The sequence below is a fragment of the Panicum virgatum genome, chromosome 2K (assembly GCF_016808335.1).
Source record: "Panicum virgatum strain AP13 chromosome 2K, P.virgatum_v5, whole genome shotgun sequence".
NCBI classification, from domain to species: Eukaryota; Viridiplantae; Streptophyta; class Magnoliopsida; order Poales; family Poaceae; genus Panicum; species Panicum virgatum.
In genome coordinates this window covers 56,732,697-56,752,017 of record NC_053137.1, presented here as the reverse complement: position 1 = coordinate 56,752,017, position 19,321 = coordinate 56,732,697, and the positions used below count along the sequence as shown (strand labels likewise).

The 19,321-nt window shown below is 46.0% G+C and overlaps 1 protein-coding gene across 4 annotated transcripts; it reads left to right on the top strand.

Annotated features, from left to right (window-relative positions):
• The first annotated feature begins 13,447 nt into the window (after positions 1-13,447).
• Positions 13,448-18,881, top strand: LOC120688326 (COP9 signalosome complex subunit 7-like). Of its 4 annotated transcripts, none has more exons than XM_039970604.1 (9): positions 13,448-13,760; positions 13,927-14,002; positions 16,181-16,269; positions 16,695-16,784; positions 16,870-16,914; positions 17,019-17,089; positions 17,669-17,801; positions 18,078-18,169; positions 18,463-18,880. In XM_039970604.1, the coding sequence occupies exons 1-9, from the start codon at positions 13,593-13,595 to the stop codon at positions 18,482-18,484; spliced, it is 786 nt and encodes a 261-aa protein (XP_039826538.1). In that variant the 5' UTR covers positions 13,448-13,592; the 3' UTR covers positions 18,485-18,880. The 4 variants fall into 4 exon arrangements, with proteins under 4 accessions (XP_039826538.1, XP_039826560.1, XP_039826545.1 ...); XM_039970626.1 differs by having other exon boundaries at positions 18,064-18,169; XM_039970611.1 differs by having other exon boundaries at positions 13,449-13,760; positions 18,081-18,169; positions 18,463-18,881.
• Positions 18,882-19,321: the final 440 nt, after the last annotated feature.

Genomic DNA, 19,321 nt, shown 5'->3' with positions numbered 1-19,321 from the left:
CCCACCTGTGGGTTCGTACCTCCCCCAAGGTGGGTCCGGGGGCCACTGTCGGTACCCTGCAACAGGGATACCCACTCTTACTGCAGCAAGGCAGGACCCGCGTAGTTATCCGTAGCTGCGCGGGAAAGACGGAGTAACCAGACCCCACAGGCCAGGCTTTTCCCTCACCAGGCCAACGGCCCCGGACCGTTCCCCGCCTGAGGATGGGTCCGGTGGCGCCACGTGTCTCCATGGAAGGGAAGCTCCGAGCTGACCGCCGAGGCCTCGGACCCCCAGAGGGGTCCGGGACCTCCTGCGCCCGTCCGGACTCCCCTCACCGGGTAGGGGTCCGGAGCCGCCACGTGTCCCGGAGACGTGGGATCGTGCGCGAGCCTTCCGCAGGAAGACTCGCCCACCTACCGCATTTAATGCGATGGACAAGGCGTGCTCTGCCGCCGCGGTACACAAGACAGCCTTTTGTCAGGCCCCGCTGCGCGCCGCGTATTACCAAGGAGCACAGTGCAGCCGCCTGAGCCGCGCCCGCGCAGAGCCCGTCTGCCGCATTAAATGCGGTAGGTGGGCGAGTCTTCCTGCGGAAGGCTCGCGCACGATCCCACGTCTCTGGGACACGTGGCGGCTCCGGACCCCTACCCGGTGAGGGGAGTCCGGACGGGCGCAGGAGGTCCCGGACCCCTCTGGGGGTCCGAGGCCTCGGCGGTCAGCTCGGAGCTTCCCTTCCATGGAGACACGTGGCGCCACCGGACCCATCCTCAGGCGGGGAACGGTCCGGGGCCGTTGGCCTGGTGAGGGAAAAGCCTGGCCTGTGGGGCCTGGTTACTCCGTCTTTCCCGCGCAGCTACGGATAACTACGCGGGTCCTGCCTTGCTGCAGTAAGAGTGGGTATCCCTGTTGCAGGGTACCGACATTATATATTACTTTTTGTATGTAGATGGCACACCACCCGCGCTACCCTCTCCTGGAGATGCATTACGATGAGCGACACCGTGGCAAGATACAAGAAGAGCGTACACAGGTGAATTTGTGTTCGTTTTTATTTTTGTGAAGTCATTAATTTGATTTTAGTTGATTATAAAGTTCATTGATATTTTTGTAGGTTTTGAAGCCTTTACGCCCCCGCCTTCACAAGCCTCTGCGGTGGGATGATAGGTACGCACCGTACCTAAAACGAGCTGGATTCTTCCCGTTGGCGTGGCTAGTCAAGGAGGGTCTCCCCGGTATGGACAATGCAGCTTTAACAGCTCTGGTGGACCAGTGGAGACCTGAGACACACACATTCCACCTTCCCAGCGGTGAGATGTCAATTACACTCCAAGATGTGGCAATGCTATTTGAGCTTCGTATAGATGGTAGAGCCGTAATTGGTAGCATCTGTCCAAATGGATGGAGAGAAAGAGTGGAGCTGTTGTTTGGAGTGCACCCACCCGAACCACGGGAAGACACGAAGGATAAGAGGCCTACGGGAGTGATCTCAGCTTGGTTGACACAACATTTTGGTACACCACCTGGAGCGGATGCTAATGGCGGGACGATTGCTAGGTTCGCTCGGGCATGGCTATGGCATTTGATCGCCGGGTTTCTATTTCCTGATTCGAGCGGGAACACAATCTCATGGATGTGGCTAGAACTAATTGGTCAAGACTGGAACAACTTTGCCACTTTCAGCTGGGGGAACGCAACACTTGGGTGGTTGTACCGTCAGCTGTGTGATGCTTGTAGGCAGAGCAAAGATAGTGCAAATCTTGGTGGTTGTGCTTACCTATTGCAACTGTGGATGTGGGAGCGCCTTCCTGTTGGCCGGCCGGAGCATTATGCTCATGGAGTAAGTATTTTATTTGTTCATTACTTTTACATTGTTGTTGTTAGGTTTTGGTAATCTTCAAAATTTGCTAATGTCATTATTTATTGTTATATCTAAGGTTACGCCATTATACGAGGGAGAGGCTGTGGCTACAGTGGGTTGGTTATGGAACAATATTAGTACCGTGCACGGTAATCCAGGAAGGCGGTACATAGACTACAGCAATGCCCTTGATTGCCGAAATGCTGCACACGTAAGTCTATAACCACCTCCTCTACCGCAATTTGTGTAATATATCGTCCTCAATTTGTTGTAATCATATTGAACATGTCGTATTAGGTTGAATGGCAACCATACAATCGCATGGAGGTGCAAAACATGAATCTTAGTCCTCAATGCATGAGGGATAATGAGGAGACACCATATCTAGAACCATCATCATAGGCAAGAGCCCACTTAAACTTATTTTCCATTTGGTCCTCCAACCATATTGTTGCCGGTTCGTTCATCATACCCTTTAGTTTTGCAAGCCTAGTTTCAAATGTCTTCTCTGCCTTTGATGCACATACTAACTTTAGCTGCTTTATGACCTTTTTACTCTTCTGTCTTTGCCATATATTAGCGGCAAAGTGTCTCATACACCACCTATGCACGACTGGTTGGTACCCTTCCATGTGGTCCTCAACTGCATTAAGAATTCCTTGATGCCGATCCGAAATAATGCACACCTTACGGTCCGGTCCAACAACATCTCTACGGACCAAATGCAAGAACCATGACCAGCTGTCGTTGTTTTCACCCTCAACCAACGAAAATGCCAGGGGGGTCAAACGATCCTCGCCGTCCATGCCTATTGCAATCAACAATGCCCCTCGATACTTCCCGGTAAGAAACGTGCCATCCACACTTACAACAGGTTTGCAATGCCTGAATGCCTGTATACATTGCGGGAAGCACCAATATGCACGTTTCATTACAGGATTCATGGAACCCTTGTGCATCTCTTGCCTGCCAGTGGTATGAGAGCACCACTTTGTCCCCGGGTTGAAGTGTGCAATTGCACTTAATATTCTTGGAACCCTTCCATAAGCTTTCTTCCAATCGCCCCATAACATTGCTATAGCATGCTGCTTGGCCCTCCAAGCCTTTCCATATTTTACCCGATAATTTGTAAAACCATGAATAGCTTCAATAATAGCTGCCACAGAAACATCTGGGTCAGCATGAACCATTGCGGAAATGCGTCTCCCAATGTAACGTGTGGTACATTGGGAGTGCTCTTGAGAAACCTCAGATGTCCCACATGTGTGAGGTTGTTTAATATTACTGATTCTCCATTTCACCCTATCATCAGCGACAGGACGTGCCCAAACCCTCCAAGGACACCCCTGCTGGCAATGAACCGTGTACCTCAATTTAGCCGACGAATGCACCACGTCGTACGGTCTATGGTGCCGCACAGAGTAGTTCCTCAAGAAAAATTTAAGATCATCAAGGGTATCAAATATCATTCCCTTCTCTATCAACTGCTCACCACTATCGGGCTCAATACATGCATGACGCAGACCCGAATCATAAAAACCCCCTTTTGGTATAGAATGAAAAATAGGGACCTCTGGAACATCAACATGCACAACCTTCAATTGTCTCAACTCAACTGTAGTCAATTGGGGTATACGTCTTCCAAACATTGTTGATCTATATTCTCTAACTGTCTCTTCTGCCATTTCATCTCCCATTGGTGTTCGTGCCACGAATGGAGTTGCTTCGGTTCTTCTTGGAACGAATGCAGATGCTTGGGACACCCTAACCGACGGCAGCCCATGTGTTTGTTGCCAAATATGTGTCCCATCTGTTTCTGGAAGTATCATATCATTGTCGTCTTCACCACCCTCATTTTCTTTCGAGCCCTGAGATATGTCATCATCATCGACCTCCTCATTGTCAAAGTCGTCTTCATCGAAATTATTGTTTACACGGCATGTGTCAAACCTAATTTCATCACCACTGTCATCATCATCTGAGTCATGAGAAAGATCATCACCATAACTTTTACCTTCCTCCTCGGGTGCATCAGAATCATGATCCGGTGAAATGGCTTCTGGAGTTACATGTTCAATGGGGTAATGATCACCATCTTCAGCAGGGGCATCCATACTACGATTGCACACATCAACCACTATCTCTGCACAACTATAGCAGCACCGTCCAAATTAAACCGGCTTAAGTGCGCTAACCATCATCTTAATACTTAATCAAGTTACTGTGCACTTAAAACGGTGTAATCTGACAGGATGTCGGGTAAATCCCGATTAAACTACTGTACTCCAGGATCACAATTGCACTAGTAGACCTGTACGAAGACGAGCACAGGTGGTACCAGCATACAGAAATCTTCAAATTAATTTACAACACAGGTTTTACATAAAAGCTTTTAAGTACAAACGACAGAGTTCAAAACACAGCGGAAGTTTAAAACCGAGTTCGAAATACAATACGATAACCACGACGATGATACAAGGTGAGCTCCACATCCTGCCCACCGATGTGATGCCAACCTGCCCGATCTTCACGGAGAAGACGGGGCCCACTCGATGGTCCAACCCGGAGGAAGCGGATGTCCAAACTAGGACGCACACACCTCCTCGAAGTCCGCGGGGACACAACCTGCTCAGAAGGGTTACAACAACAACCCTGAGTATACTAATACTCAGCAAGGCTTACCCGACTCTGGGTATACTTAGCCCATTACCTAGACATGCAAAGTTTTTTGGCTCTGGAGTTCTTTTGCTGAAAGGCTGCTAGAAGTGAATCCTTACCTTCAATATTTTATCTCCATGTAGTACAACAAGTATTAACTAAATTCGCCTAAACATCTAGAGTACACATGGTGGATCAGATTATTCTTCAATAACTCACAAACCAACCTTTTCCATTCCGTTTTCATTCCACTTTCTTACTACGATGTGACGCAGTGACCAAGGTTCTCATATCCGCGAGTCACGGCGAATCGATCCGATTTAACCTTGCAGGGTGGACCTAACTCACACGACACATGTAAGCCCCGTCGGGCCACGCGCGTCAACTGTTTCCATCATTACCACGACATCTGAACCACGCCTACTAAAACCCAGGTGATGGGCCCCTCTCGGTGATCTCCCAGAGAACCTGAAGGCGGCATCCTATCCAACACCCGCCAACTTCCACGCCCAGCGTAGCAGGTCGGAATTCAAACTATCGTTGTAAAGCGGTACACAGCTTACCGGTTTCGACTACCTCCTACTTCCGGCATGTGGTTAGTACTGTTCAATCCTCAGTCATCAGGGCCAACAACGGTACGGACCTCAATCGACACAGGCAGAAGTTCATTTTCTCATCTATTCCATTTCTATACTCCAAACCATTTCCGCCCGGTCTCCAATTCTATTTTCCTCTTTAGTTCATCCTTCAGCAACTTTGCCATTTGACAAGGACTTAAAACACGCGAGTGACAGGAAATCACTCGACTTCTACCGAAAACCTATTTAGCAGAGCATTTCTATCGACACCTGCATACTAGTATAGACTCATGGGTACCTAGGGAAAACATGCATACTATGGTTCCATGTAACTAGCTCGTAGACAGCTTCGTTTGTGGTATCTACACGTATGAAAAAGAATGCCATGCAACCGTTAGGACACAGTGCGATGCATGAGTGCTTATGATGCGATTCCAAAGTGCAACTCATTTTAGCCTGAAGTGTTTCCTTCAAAACAACAACTACTAAACTTGCTTAGAGCAGCATGGAGTGAGACAGAAACTAGCTTTGTTGAAGTTTCACATGCATGAAACAATAATCAAATAACCACAATTATAAACGAAAAGTGCTGCTAGAAGCCAAATAAAAGTAAAGATTTGACTTGCAGATGTGATCTAGCAACAAGAATTTATCCAAAATAACATGATTTTGATAAAGCATGCCATATAAATTTTCCCAACATTGATTGACGATCGAAAACATTTATTTTAACCCTAGAAATGAAATTAACCAAGAATAGATCCACAATCAAGCACATAGGCTATGCACCTGAAAATTTTCCAGTGGACTACACATACAAAGAGTAATCTACTGGATAGAATTCATAAATTTTTGAGCAACGGAACAACCGGCAACAATTAAACTAGCTTAAACACACCCTGAATTTTTAGCAGGGGCAAAAGTGACAATTCCCATGCACAAGTATTTTTCTTATGAAGATCTTGATTTTATAAACCTAACAAAATTTGTTTGGCATTTTTCGCATTTTTCTGTGAATTTCTATGCAATTAAGAAATTACAGCCGAAATAACTAAATAAAAGAAAACACTAAAAAGGGGGGAAACTGACAGCCGGGCCCCACTTGTAAGTGGGCGCCGGCCCAGCTCCAGTCCCCCACCTCCCTTGCTCTGCCCGCGTCGTGGCCATGGCCGTGGCCACGGGCAGGCATGGCAGCGGCGGCGGCGCTCCCGCCGGGGGAGCCCCGCTGGCGGAGCGGCGCGGCCCGGTCGCGGCCAGGGCGGGGCGGTGGGGCAGGGGCGCGCGTAGGAGGGGCCCGGGGTCCCGAGCCGCGCGGCGGGGCGTGCGAGCACGCGCAGGAGGGGCCTCGCGGCGTGCGCCGGCGGTGGCGCGGCGGCCACGGCGGTGAGGTGTCGTTCCAACGCCGGCGGTCGCAGAATCACGGGGAAAAAGGGTCGGGGAGCAGGAGAACAGCATGGGGAAGCTCACCGAGGGCTTGGTTTGCGCGAAGGAGGGCCAGAGGTAGGAGGTCGTCGAACGGGGCGGAGCTCCGGTGAACGGCAATGGCGTCCGGGGCGATGCAGTGCCGATTCGACCGGGGTTGGGGCTCGGCCGAGCTCGTGGAGGGGCAGAGGAGGTCCGGGGCGAGGCTAGGGAGGTTGGGGCGCGAAGAAACGAGCTGCGGCGGCGAGGATTGGCCGGTGCGACGAGCGGCGGCGGCTTCGCTAGGTTCTGCTCGCTCGAGCTCGAGGAAGGGAAAGGACTGGACTGGACGGGAAGCTTCTAGGGCCAGCGCGAGGAGAAGAGCGGCGTCGGGGCGCGATGGCCGATGCGTGGAGGCTTGCCGCCGGCCACAGTCGCCGGTATGGCGTCGGGGCTGCACAGTAGAAGCACTGGAGACCACTGTTTACTCGTTGAATGATTTTGACTCAAGTTTGACCCGCTGAAACTCCAAATTTTATATAGAAACTTGAAATTTGACCAAAATAAAAGTTGTAGAGGAAAAGAATATCTACAACTTTCGTTTTGGGCGAAAGTTGATTCGAAGCTCAGATCAAGGAGAAAAACGAGCTCGAAAACGGCTAAGTAGATGTTTACTATGCGAACGCGATTAGCGCTAACGACGAACCTGAGTCCACGATTAGCGAGTTAACTCGTGATTAGCGAGCACAAATAACACAGGGGTGTAACAACAACCCACTTGCGAACCTTTGACCAACTCTCTGTAAAACAACTAATTATTCTCACAACCAATTGGCATCATCACATAGTGTGACCTTTCCTTTCCAGCATCAAACCTACCACAAAGCCTTAACTCCATACGCTTATTTTCTACTTTGAATAATGAATTTACTCGACACATTATATCATCGAATGAATGTGCTACATCAAATCTTGCTACTTCTTGCCTCATTCTTGCAAACTCTCCATTTTCTTTAATCGTCCCACCCGAAAATAAACGAACTAAACGATCCATCTACACATATACATATACACAAAATGAAGAAGATAATATAATTATTTATTGGATTACTTCATTATAAGTACAACACACTTCATTACTTCATACATGATTAAGCTAATATAACTATATATAGCATAATATAAGAATTTTTACCAAAATACACATAAAATAGATTTGCTACTATGACGATTATTCACACTTTATAGCTCTTTGTAATAAAAAAATCTAAACAACACTATCACCTCCAAATTGATACATGCAGCAATTATTATACGATACAAAAGTGTCACCATCGTTCAATTGCACGATACACCACAACTAATCCTACCCGATTCGTACTCAATCCCCCATTCAAACTCAAACCCTACCTAAACTCTAGCCAACTCAAACCCTAACAAAACCAAGAAATGGAGGAAAACCAATCGGATAGAGTGGAGGAGGTACCTTTAGGGATCGATTTCCCTTCGATTCCCCTTTGAATCGGGTGGAAGATCGAGTGGATCTAGAGGGGGACAGCGACGGGCGGCGCCATGGAGCTCCGGTCGGGTGGGGAGTGAAGGAAAGAAGAAAGGGAGGTGGAGGAAAAAGCCGTCCAGCGGGTGGGCCTATATTCAGCTGAGTCGCGCCACGGAGTATGGCGCGACTCAGTCGCGCCAAAGCATGTGGCGCGACTTCGCATTGCCACGTCATCCGCCGCATCGCGCGTGTGCCAGCGTGGCAGCTTGGTCACGCCAAAGCGTGACCCTTCAGGGAGTCACGCCACGTAACTTGGCGCGACCAAAAGGACTAGTTTTCGCAAATTTAGATCGGTACGAGTTATTTATAAAATATTAGATAAAAAGGATTAAAATATAAAAAAAATTCCCGTCGTTCGGGCCTGCCTGGGTCTCGCTCCTCCTGGTGCTCCTCTGCCTTCCTCTGCTGTTGCCTGTTGGTTGGGTTCGGCCGTTCCAGACTTTCGAAGACGACGGCGACGGCCGGAGGAGCAAAAGAAGGCGACCAGTGGGTTCGGCCGTCGGTTTTGCACATTTGCTGGATCCAATTATCCTAGCTGAGTTCATTCATGGTAGAAAATGAGTTAGCTTGAGGTCAATTTTTAGAAAGTTTGCACATTTGCTGGACGTCTAACGCGTGAAATTCTCTTCTCCGTGTGGTTCGCTCCTCCTGCCTCACCCCTGCTCTCCCGGCCATCCCCCACCCAATGGCAACCCCGTATGGCCCACTAGATGCTATAGCGTTGGTCACTGTCGATTTGCCATCTCTTCCCCACCGATTCTCCAGCCGCCGCCCCATTATTTCCCTAATTCCACTGGAACATAAAAAATATGCTATAAAAAAGTTATTTTTACAGGTTATACAATGTTTGTGTTTGTATCAAAACCTTCGCCGTCATGAACGCAACCCATTTAGTTGGTCCATATTACTTTTCCTTTAAATGATCAACCAACATATATATATATATATATATATATATATATATATATATATATATATATATATATATATATATATGAGAAATTTCGATATTTGACATTCAATCCGCACGGCTCGTGTGTTTTGACATCCAATTTGCAAACCTCTTGAAATATTGGATGTCCCTCGAATCGAAGAATGAAACTGTAGTATTGGATGTCACTCAAAACGCGTGAGACGTGCGAATTGAGTGTCAAGTATTGAAATTTCTCACATAGTATTAACGTCGCATTACATAGTGACAAAGATAGAGTTATTGATATTATCTGCAGTCCTAGTGCCCCGCCCACGTCAATATAAATTTTCATAAGTACCAATTGTGTTTCACATTATAGAACTATATATATCCACCAGATCATTACATACAATACTTAACAAAGCTAGCCACTAGCCAGTATGATATTTCTGCAGAAAGAATGTATAGTATCCAGTACATGAGTTCCAATGAAGAACGGATCGGGATAAGGCAGGACCGCAGGATGATCCAAACCCAAACCACCACCCTATCCGTGGCGGCATAGCAGCCAGCAGCTGCCCCAGCACCAGCTGACATGACCAATCCGCCGATTACAAATAAGGCCTTGTTTAGGCTTTGTTTACATGCATAAAATTGTGGGGGTAAAATACTATAGCATTTTCATTTATATTTGATAATTATTGTCCCGTCATAGGTTAACTAGGCTTAAAAAATTCGTCTCACAAATTATAGACAAACCGTGTAATTAGTTATTTTGTTTAGCTACGTTTAATACTTCATGCATGCGTTAAAAGATTCGATGTGACGGGAAATCTTGTAAAATTTTGTCTGTGTAATTAGTTATTTTGTTTAGCTACATTTAATACTTTATGCATGCGTTAAAAGATTCGATGTGATGAGGAATCTTGTACGCATGCATGAAGTATTAAATATAGCTAAACAAAATAACTAAAGATTCTCCATCACATCGAATCTTTTAACACATGCATCATGAAGTATTAAATGTAGCTAAATAAAATAATTAATTACACAATTTGTCTATAAATTCCACGTCACATCAAATCTTTTAATGCATGCATGAAGTATTAAATGTAGCTAAACAAAATAACTAATTACACAGTTTATCTATAATTTACGAGACAAATCTTTTGAGCCTAATTAATCTATGACGAAACAATAATTATCGAATACAAACAAAAGTGCTACAGTGCTTTACACCAAAAACTTTATACATCTAAATAAGACCTAAAAATACCAAAAGTCCAAAATCACAGCTATATTCTATTGTACACGTACGGCGACTCCTCAAACATCCCAATCATGTCACAGTGCGCTGCGCTGCGTCCATGCATGCGCCTGTATAATAATGGTAGGAAAACACGGCCATGTATGATTAGCAAATAGCATTAACGCGACGGTTGAGTGGCGGCCGGGACGGGACACCCGCACCGGCACGCCACGGAGAGGTTCCTATCGACCGGTCGAAACATACTTGAGGGCGTTGCCGCCGCTTGGGCTCGGCGTCGGGGACGGAGCAACCGGCAACACGAAGCGTGCCGGTTTCGTTTCCCCGGGGAGGTGAGGTCCCTGGCGGTGGGGGGTCCACCGGCGACGGCGACGCGGCACCGGCGGGGGCGAGCGTCGGTGGGACGTCGGTCGGCGCCCCCCTCCGCCGCCCGCGCGCGACCGCGACGCACCTGTGGCTTGTGGGCTGTGGCATGACGCGACGCGACGCCGCGGTTCGTGAAACGGAGGCCGCCGTGTGGGCCCGACCAGGAGTGCCCCTCGGGTGGCTCTAGCTGTGTTCGGCTAGCTAGGGCTAGTGATTGGTGCTGATTTTTTTGAAAGAAAAATATTGTTGACTGATTGGTGCTGGTGGCTGGTATTAATTTTGTATAAGAGAGAAATATTGTTGGCTGGATACAGCGGAAATGAAACTAACAGAGTGTGTTTCGGTGTCCTTGTCCGACGACAGGAAGGGACGCAGGATGCCGATGGATATTTGACCGAGATGAGCTATGGAGGGAGAACCCAGTCACATAAGGGAGAACCGAGATTTATTATGGAGGGAGAACGCAGACGGGCTGATAGCCCGGTGGTGTGGTCGCCCGGCTGGGAACCCACCCGCCCGCGTTCGAATCCCATCGGGATCGACCGGGTGCTGCGCCGGGGTTTATCCCCAGTGGAGACTGAGCAGTGTGTGTGCGTGTGTTTAGGTGGGTTAGGGAGTGAGTTGCTCAGTAGGCGCGTTCCAGACAGCTGGACAGCCTCATCTGCGTTCGAGCGTGCGGTCGGCGTGGGTGCTCATTTCGAGTCTTACATGATGGGCCAGTGCTCCTGGCATAGTTCAAAAAAAAAAAAAAGGCGGAGCGTGAAGGCAAACGAAGGGGTGGATGTGGATTTGCCGAATGTGAACCAACACGCAATTTGTTGGGAATATAAAAAGCCAAATATCACAAATTTATTAAAGAAACAGCTCATGAACTAATCCTTATGCGCTGAATTAGCTACGCTACTTGGGACGGACTGGCTGCAGCGCATCAGATCTTGAGAAAATTCTGTGGCAAAGGGGGGCCGGAGCTTAGTATAGCCCTAACAAGGCCCGCCCATGCAGAGAGGTGGTTTAAAGGTTTTTTTTTTGTTAATTCCCCTCGTTTTCACCGTGATTTGTCTTGAATCGAGTATAGGCTTCGAGGTCCACGCATGGGTGTGTTAAACCAGGCCTAAATGAATGACACCATACTGACGCTCTAGAAATTGTGATGGATACTTTAGAATTTAAATGCTTATACTTTCATTAGTATATTACAGGTTTTATACCTATAGTACCATGACTCAGGACAGTATACTTCAAGAGAAGATTGTTGGAATTACGGTTCATTTTAATTCCAAAAATGAGAGCATAAATCATGACATTTTTATAGATAAAATTAAGAGCATGATCCAACGTGCTTGTAACAAAAACAATAAACATGAACATGAAGTTCAGAAAGTACCCAGAGGTGGGGCCGGTTCCGAAGGAACCAGATGCGCCGTTACCCGACATCGCTAGTCGAGCCTGTTCGATGTAGCCGATCAAAGTCGATGCCGTGCAGGTGTTCGCTGTGCAGAGGCGAACGCTTAGAAGTAGACAAAGTAGTTGTTCGCAGTGAGCAGTCGCGCTGATGCGCTCCCCCAAAACTTGATCGCCCTCAACTCGGTGCAGAGTCTCGAAGAGGACGGAGTTTCGGAGGCCTGCTCTTCCAACAAGTCTGTGCGCCCAGACTTACTAGAACGGAGATGCTATGGATGCAACAAAAGTGTGGAGACAAGTGCGCGATCAAGTCCAAAACCATGAGAGAGTCTTGCTATTTATTTTCAGCTCAGGAACGAACGGGTGCATAGACATTAGTCACGGTGGAGGAGTAAACTCCTGAGCCTCACGGAAGAGCACAAAATCCTTTCATCAATTTTGTAACTCCCTCCATTAGTGACGTTTAATTCTCATGTAACTCACGTGAGAGTATGTGGTGCATGCATGAAAAAGACTATTATTATCAAGAGCAAAAACTCTTGTAACCCCCTCCATTAGCTCTCCATTAGCTAGCATTTAACTTGGCTCATTAGAAGACGAAACATCTTCCAACCAACGTTAATAGCATTGAGTTTCAGTCACGCCATGCATGCACACACCGCATGATGCACCACAAAGATTATTTCCAGCCATAATTAACATTCTCAAAGCGCAAAATTTAATACAAGTCTTAGAATTTATTTGATTTAATTAAATAAAATATGAGCCAAGCCCATATTAAATCTAACAAAGATGTGCTTCCATTTTATTAGTGAATGGCTTGACTTGTTCTTCTTCTACCGTTTACTTTCCTTCCACTTGGCTGTGACCTATAAACTAAGGTCAACTATAGTATAATTTAACAGCTTCTTTTTCTTTTTGACTTCTAAATAGGCCCAATAGCCGTTCTTTAGTGGCCCATTAAAGAAATGGACGCATTAAACAAGGTTGATAGCCCAACTGTCCCCTGGTCCGGAGTCAATTTTGCTGTGGTTCCGGAATTTTGCCCAACCGTATCGGCCCATCCCGTCTACGCGCAGGCGCAAGCGGGCGGTAGCTCCACGTCATCAGTCCGGCTACGCGGCAACCTGTTTTTCACAACACCACACCACCAGGCAGACCGAGCGTAGCTCGGTTGGTGCGGCCTCCCGGTGGGGAGCGCACCCGCCCGGGCTCGAACCCGTGCCGCTGCACCTGCCTGGTTTTCCAGGATTTCTTCGGGGGAAGGAGCCTCAAGCGCCTATGGACCACAATGGGATGACGTGCCCGTCACTTGTATTCTCAGTAAGGCGTGTGTGTATAGGTTGTAGTGTCTGGTTAGTTAGGGAGTGCGTGGGTGTTTAGGTAGGGAGTGAGTACAGATACTACAGCTTGTACCTAGTTTGAGGCACCCAAAAACACCACACCACCAGGGCCCCACAAAACCAAAATCCGGGACCCCGATCCGCCGAAAGCCGCACGAGAACAAGGAGGACAGAGAGCGAAGGCGGAAAGCGAAACCCCAGGAGGCGCCGGCGAATCCTCCAAAACCTAACCCTAGCGGCTCCCCCCCCAAACTCGTCGGCGGGGCGATGGCGATGGACGCGGAGCGGCGGCAGGCGGAGCTGATCGGGCAGTTCTCGGCGCAGGCAGCGGCGCTGTCGTCGGCGCCGCAGCTCGCCGCGCTGGTGCTGGAGGCCACCTCGCACCCGGCCCTCTTCGCCTTCTCCGAGCTCCTCACCCTCCCCGCCCTCTCCAAGGTACGCCCGCCTTCGGCCTCCGCCTCCTCTGCTAGACCTTGGCGCTCGCCGCCGGGGGTAGGGTTAGGGTTTAACTATTTTCCCCCCTCCCCGCGGCGATTGCGTGGCGTGCGGCTCGATCTGACGCTAGTGTGTGACTGGCTGTTTCGTTTGTTTGTTGGCGTAGCTCGTTGGCACGCAGTACGCGTCGTCACTGGACGCCCTCCGGCTCTTTGCCTACGGGACCTTGAAGGACTACAAGAGTAAGATCGCGACCTGTGCCTTTGCAATTCTTACATTGCTTTGCCCTTTGCATTCGTTGCTGTGCGCCTGTGGCTTTCCCGTGGTGCTATGTTTGGCCTGTTGTGTTTTTTTGGGTAGATCATTATGGCGTATACAACAACAACAACATAGCTTTTTTCCCAAGCAAGTTGGGGTAGGCTAGAGATGAAACCCAAAAGAAATAAGTTCAAGGTTCAGTCACATTGATAGCTAGTCTCCAAGCGCTCCTATCCAAAGCTATCTCTTTAGAGATATTCCAATCCTTAAGGTCTCTCTTAACCGACTCATCCCACATCAGTTTAGGTCTACCTCTACCCCTCTTTACATTATCGACCCGCTCAAGAACCCCGTTACGCACCGGCGCCTCAGGAGGCCTTCGTTGGACATGTCCAAACCATTTCAGCCGATGCTGGGTAAGTTTCTCCTCAATTGGTGCCACCCCGACCCTATCCCGAATAACTTCGTTCCGGACTCAATCCCTCCTTGTGTGCCCGCAAAGCCATCGCAACATCCGCATCTCTGCTACACTTAGTTGCTGGACATGTCGCCTTTTTGTAGGCCAACATTCAGCATCGTATAACATCGCCGGACGAATTATTGTTCTATAGAATTTGCCTTTTAGCTTTTGTGGCACCCTCTTGTCACAAATGATGCTAGAAGCTTGCCGCCATTTCAACCAGCCAGCTAAAATTCTATGCCTAACATCTTCATCAATGTCGCCATCCTTTTGTAGCACCGATCCTAAATACCGAAAAGTATCCTTCTGGATCACCACTTGCCCATTTAGACTAACGTCTCCCCCCTCATGCCTAGTCGCGCTGAAATCGCACATCATGTACTCGGTCTTAGTCCTATTAAGTCTGAACCCTTTCGACTCTAATGTGCGTCTCCACAGCTCTAACTTCCTATTAACCCCTGCCCTACTCTCGTCAACTAGCACCACATCATCAGCAAAGAGCATACACCAAGGGATCTCACCTTGTATATCCCTTGTGACCTCATCCATCACTAAAGCAAATAAATAAGGGCTCAATGCTGACCCTGGTGTAGGCCTATGTTAATAGGAAAATCAGTGGTGTTGCCATCACATGTCCGGATAAACGTCGTCGCATCCTTGTACATATCCTTAATGAGGGTAATGTACTTAGTTGGGACTTTGTGCTTCTCCAAGGTCCACCACATGACATTTTTCGGTACTTTGTCATATGTCTTCTCAAGGTCGATGAAGACCATGTGCAAGTCCTTCTTCTGCTCCCTATATCTCTCCATCAATTGTCGTATTAAGAAAATCGCCTCCATGGTTGACCTTCCAGGCATGAACCCAAATTGGTTTTGGGTCACACTTGTCACTCTTCTTAGGCGATGCTCGATAACCCTCTCCCAAAGCTTCATCGTATGACTCATCACTCATCAGCTTAATCCCACGGTAGTTAGTACAACTTTGAACATCGCCCTTGTTTTTGAAGATAGGTACTAATATACTTCTCCATTCTTCCGGCATCTTGTTTGATCGAAAAATGAGATTAAAAAGCTTAGTTAACCATACTATTGTTCTATCTCCTAGGCTTCTCCACACCTCAATGGGGATACCATCAGGGCCCATCGCTTTACCTCCCTTCATCCTCTTCAAAGCCTCCCCGATCTCTACCTCCTGAATTCTCCTCACAAAACGTCTGTTGGGATGGAGGCCATTGGCTGGGTGTTGGTGCTATATTGATGAGATCATTGGCTGTGTGATGGTGCTATATTGATGAGGTCATTTATAATCACATACAATATTTGGAGGACCTCAATGCTGCTGATGACTCAAATCTAAAATTGATTTTCTGGTCAACCAGCTGAGAACATACCACATGCACATTGTCACTAGCAAACAGAGCTTGAGCTGCTGGGATCAAATTTCCTTTTTTATCATGGTTGATGAACACATTTAACCGTTCATAAAGTTGGTAAGAGATGTGCTTATGGGCTTATATAGTTTTACGTTATCGTATCATGCACTCCACCTGTTATTATTGCTGGAATCTTTCGCTTGACTGATCTACCGTTGTTGTCAGTTGCATAGCATTTTGTGGTTGGTGTACTTAGAATTGTGGTACTGGTGTATTGCAATATATGTACATTGTTTTGTTAGCTAATGTATCTTTGTGTAAGTGTAGGTAATTCTGGATCCCTTCCTGCATTGTTGCCTGATCAAATCCGAAAGCTAAAGCAACTCAGTGTGCTAACTCTGGCAGAGTCAACTAAGGTGCAAATTCTTACTAACCCTGTGTAGTACTTGGAGCAATCATCTATAACATTCTTTTAACACAAATTGATGCTTATTTTTGGCCATGAAGCATGTGAATGACACTCATCTAGCATGTTTGTTATCTAGGGTTTTAGTTCTCCTTGTTCTTCTAAGGGTAAATAGTTCTTTGTAGTAGCCTACTAGGAACCAAACTCTGATGGGGAAACATGGGTGTTCTTTTGTCAAATGACTGAAGATTTTACCATACATTATGCGTGTCAAATCTAGTCTTATGAAATGCATGGACCTATATTTTTTTCTTGTTTATTATTATTATGCTTAGCTAAACACTGGAAGAAATATTATTGCAGCATTATGTTTTGGCTCCTACTATTTTTCTGTAGAAATCCTAATATACTTCCTCTTCTCCCTGCAACCTTCAGATACTGCCTTATGATCAGCTCATGCAAGAGTTGGATGTTTCAAATGTAAGAGAACTTGAAGACTTCCTGATCAACGAGTGCATGTACTCAGTGAGTCCTTGCATCCTCATACAATTTAGGCACTTTAGATGCGTCAGTATTTTTCAGATTTATAATATTCTGCATGTTTATTTAGGGTATTGTTAGAGGCAAACTGGATCAGTTGAGAAGGTGCTTTGAGGTAAGATGCTTGCAACCTGTATCTGGATATCTGCAGTATTTTTTAAAAATATTGTTTCTTTCTGTTTAGTGATCACCTTTTTTTTTCATGTTTCTTTGCATCAGGTACAATTTGCAGCTGGAAGGGATCTTACACCTGAACAGCTGAACAACATGATAGACACCTTGTCTGACTGGTGTGTATGCATAATTAAGAAATGTTTCTACATTCCAGGAAATGTGAATGCAGTGTTAACAAACGTTTCTACTTTCCAGGAAATGTGAATGCATGTTTTTGTAATATCCCATTTATTTTTTATTTCTCATATATAACCTTCTGAGATCATATTGTGGCTCATCTGTCATGGGATATAAAAAGTTTATCTGTTTTATTCCTTTATTGATTCTTTGCTCTACTATTCTTGGCGTCTTACACGATGCTCATCTATACTAGTTTTACGGGATAATTTGTTGCAGTAGGATGATGTTCTAAAAGCTGAATAAAAATTTAAAAATCAAGGTGTTATGCTATTCTTAAGTTTTTCCTTTCAACTGGATAGATGTCCATTGTTTCTCTGTTAGCTTTCTCACTATGCCGTATGGTAGTGATGCATCCCTCAATGTTGTTGATTTAGTTTTGGCACATCACTAGCAATCTATCTATATGCATATCTTCTAAATACCTGCATTCCTTATCCTTATCTCATTGTGTGACGCAGCTCAGGAAATTGTAGTTTGTTCTTACAAGTTCTCATTAATATTTTCACATCGCACAGGTTGGGAACATCAGATAGCCTGTTGCATCAAATTCAGGAGAAAATCAAGTGGGCTGACACAATGAGTGAGGTGAACAAGAAGCACCAGAAAGAATTTGAAGACAGAGTGGAAGAAGCCAAAAAATCAATCAAGGTGAGCTTGATTAAACTGAAGTTTTTTGTATTTAATTTTTCTTGTTGAGAAAATTGAATTAGAAGGGGATATAGATTTGCATCTTATGATCACGTCATGCTTTATTATCCTCATTTCCCTACTTACTTTCACCTGACTGCCATCTGTTTAGATTATTATTATTATTATTATTATTATTATTATTATTATTGTTATTATTTATAATGGCAACTACTTTATTAAATAGTGTTGCCAAACCATGTTTCTTACTTGATGGCAGAAGTTGAACAATTTAAGCAGGCAGACATTGACATACGGGGGCATGACGACTTTCTCTCTGAATCTGGAGGAATAATGGATTTTGAAGAGGACCGAATCCGGCCAAAAAGGTAATGAACTATGAGTCACTCTGGATTATTGCAAAGTTGTGTATTATCCTGCTAGTTGTAGCTAGCATTTCTATATCTTTGGAGATATTGTTTGTCAATTAGAACCTAAGTTAGAATGTAAGGCATGCTTATGGACGCTGTTATTACTGGATAAGCTGTTGCGAAACTCTCCTGCAAATGTTGTACTTCTACATGAGCTACACTGAGTTATCATGTCATTGACGTTAGCCTCCATCCTTTATATTGTTTTCTGTTGTCCAAATATGTAGTACTAATTTGGTGCACTGTTGCAGGAGGCGACAACCACCGGCGTAGTTTCAATGAAGTCCTTACCCCTCTTTCCTCGAATGTGAACTGCTGATGCCTTGATTGAAACTTTTTGACGCCAGAGTTGAAGAAACTTTGTACATCAATTATGGTGCCGCCTCCATTGAAGCGAGTGTTGGTTATAATTGTATTATGCCCAAACTGCTCGTTTTTTTGGTAGGGATGTGCAGGGTCATCACTCTTAACGTTGCATTTATTTAATAGTTAATGGCGGATGGCTGAATTAGTGCTGTTATGATTATGGCAGAGTAGTTTTCTGGTGGCTTCGGTTATCGGTCGTATTTGGTCAGTTGTGATTGTGATGATGATCCCATCATTCACCGAATCTGGGTCCGTAGCATATACAGGTTCCTGTTGAAATGTCTTTCCTTTCAGGTGGTTTCAGGAGATTTGTTGTTTTTTCCCTGCTTGTAATTATTACCCTTAGGTGTAAGTTTACTGGCAGTCAGACTTTCAGATAGAACGCATAGGGCAACTACAAACATAGTACGGCGGCACTGCAGAGCTTTTCAACTTTGGGCAAATTAAGATGATATGTTATATAAAAAATGACATTCGCCCCTTTTCTGTCTTTGAAAAACTTGCGTTATCTCTAGCTGGTTGTATCCCAATTTACTGACCATTCTTAGCTTTGTGCGTGTGGTGCGCTTCAACGACTCCACGAATCACGAGCTTGGCATGTGCAAATCAATGAAAGTTCAATCTGAAAATGGAAACAAATTTATCGAAACTTGTGAACGTTAACACAAATGTTAGCCCACGCAAACTTGTAGGGAATGTCAAACAAACACCAAAACAGCTGGGGAAAAACTTGTAGGCAATTTT

Bases quoted from the DNA above. Each gene is read 5' to 3' on its own strand.
- LOC120688326 (XM_039970604.1), top strand. From the start codon at position 13,593: ATGGCGATGGACGCGGAGCGGCGGCAGGCGGAGCTGATCGGGCAGTTC. The intron at 13,761-13,926 runs GTACGCCCGCCT...TTGTTGGCGTAG, and splicing joins CCCTCCCCGCCCTCTCCAAG to CTCGTTGGCACGCAGTACGC. The intron at 16,915-17,018 runs GTAAGATGCTTG...TCTTTGCATCAG, and splicing joins AGTTGAGAAGGTGCTTTGAG to GTACAATTTGCAGCTGGAAG.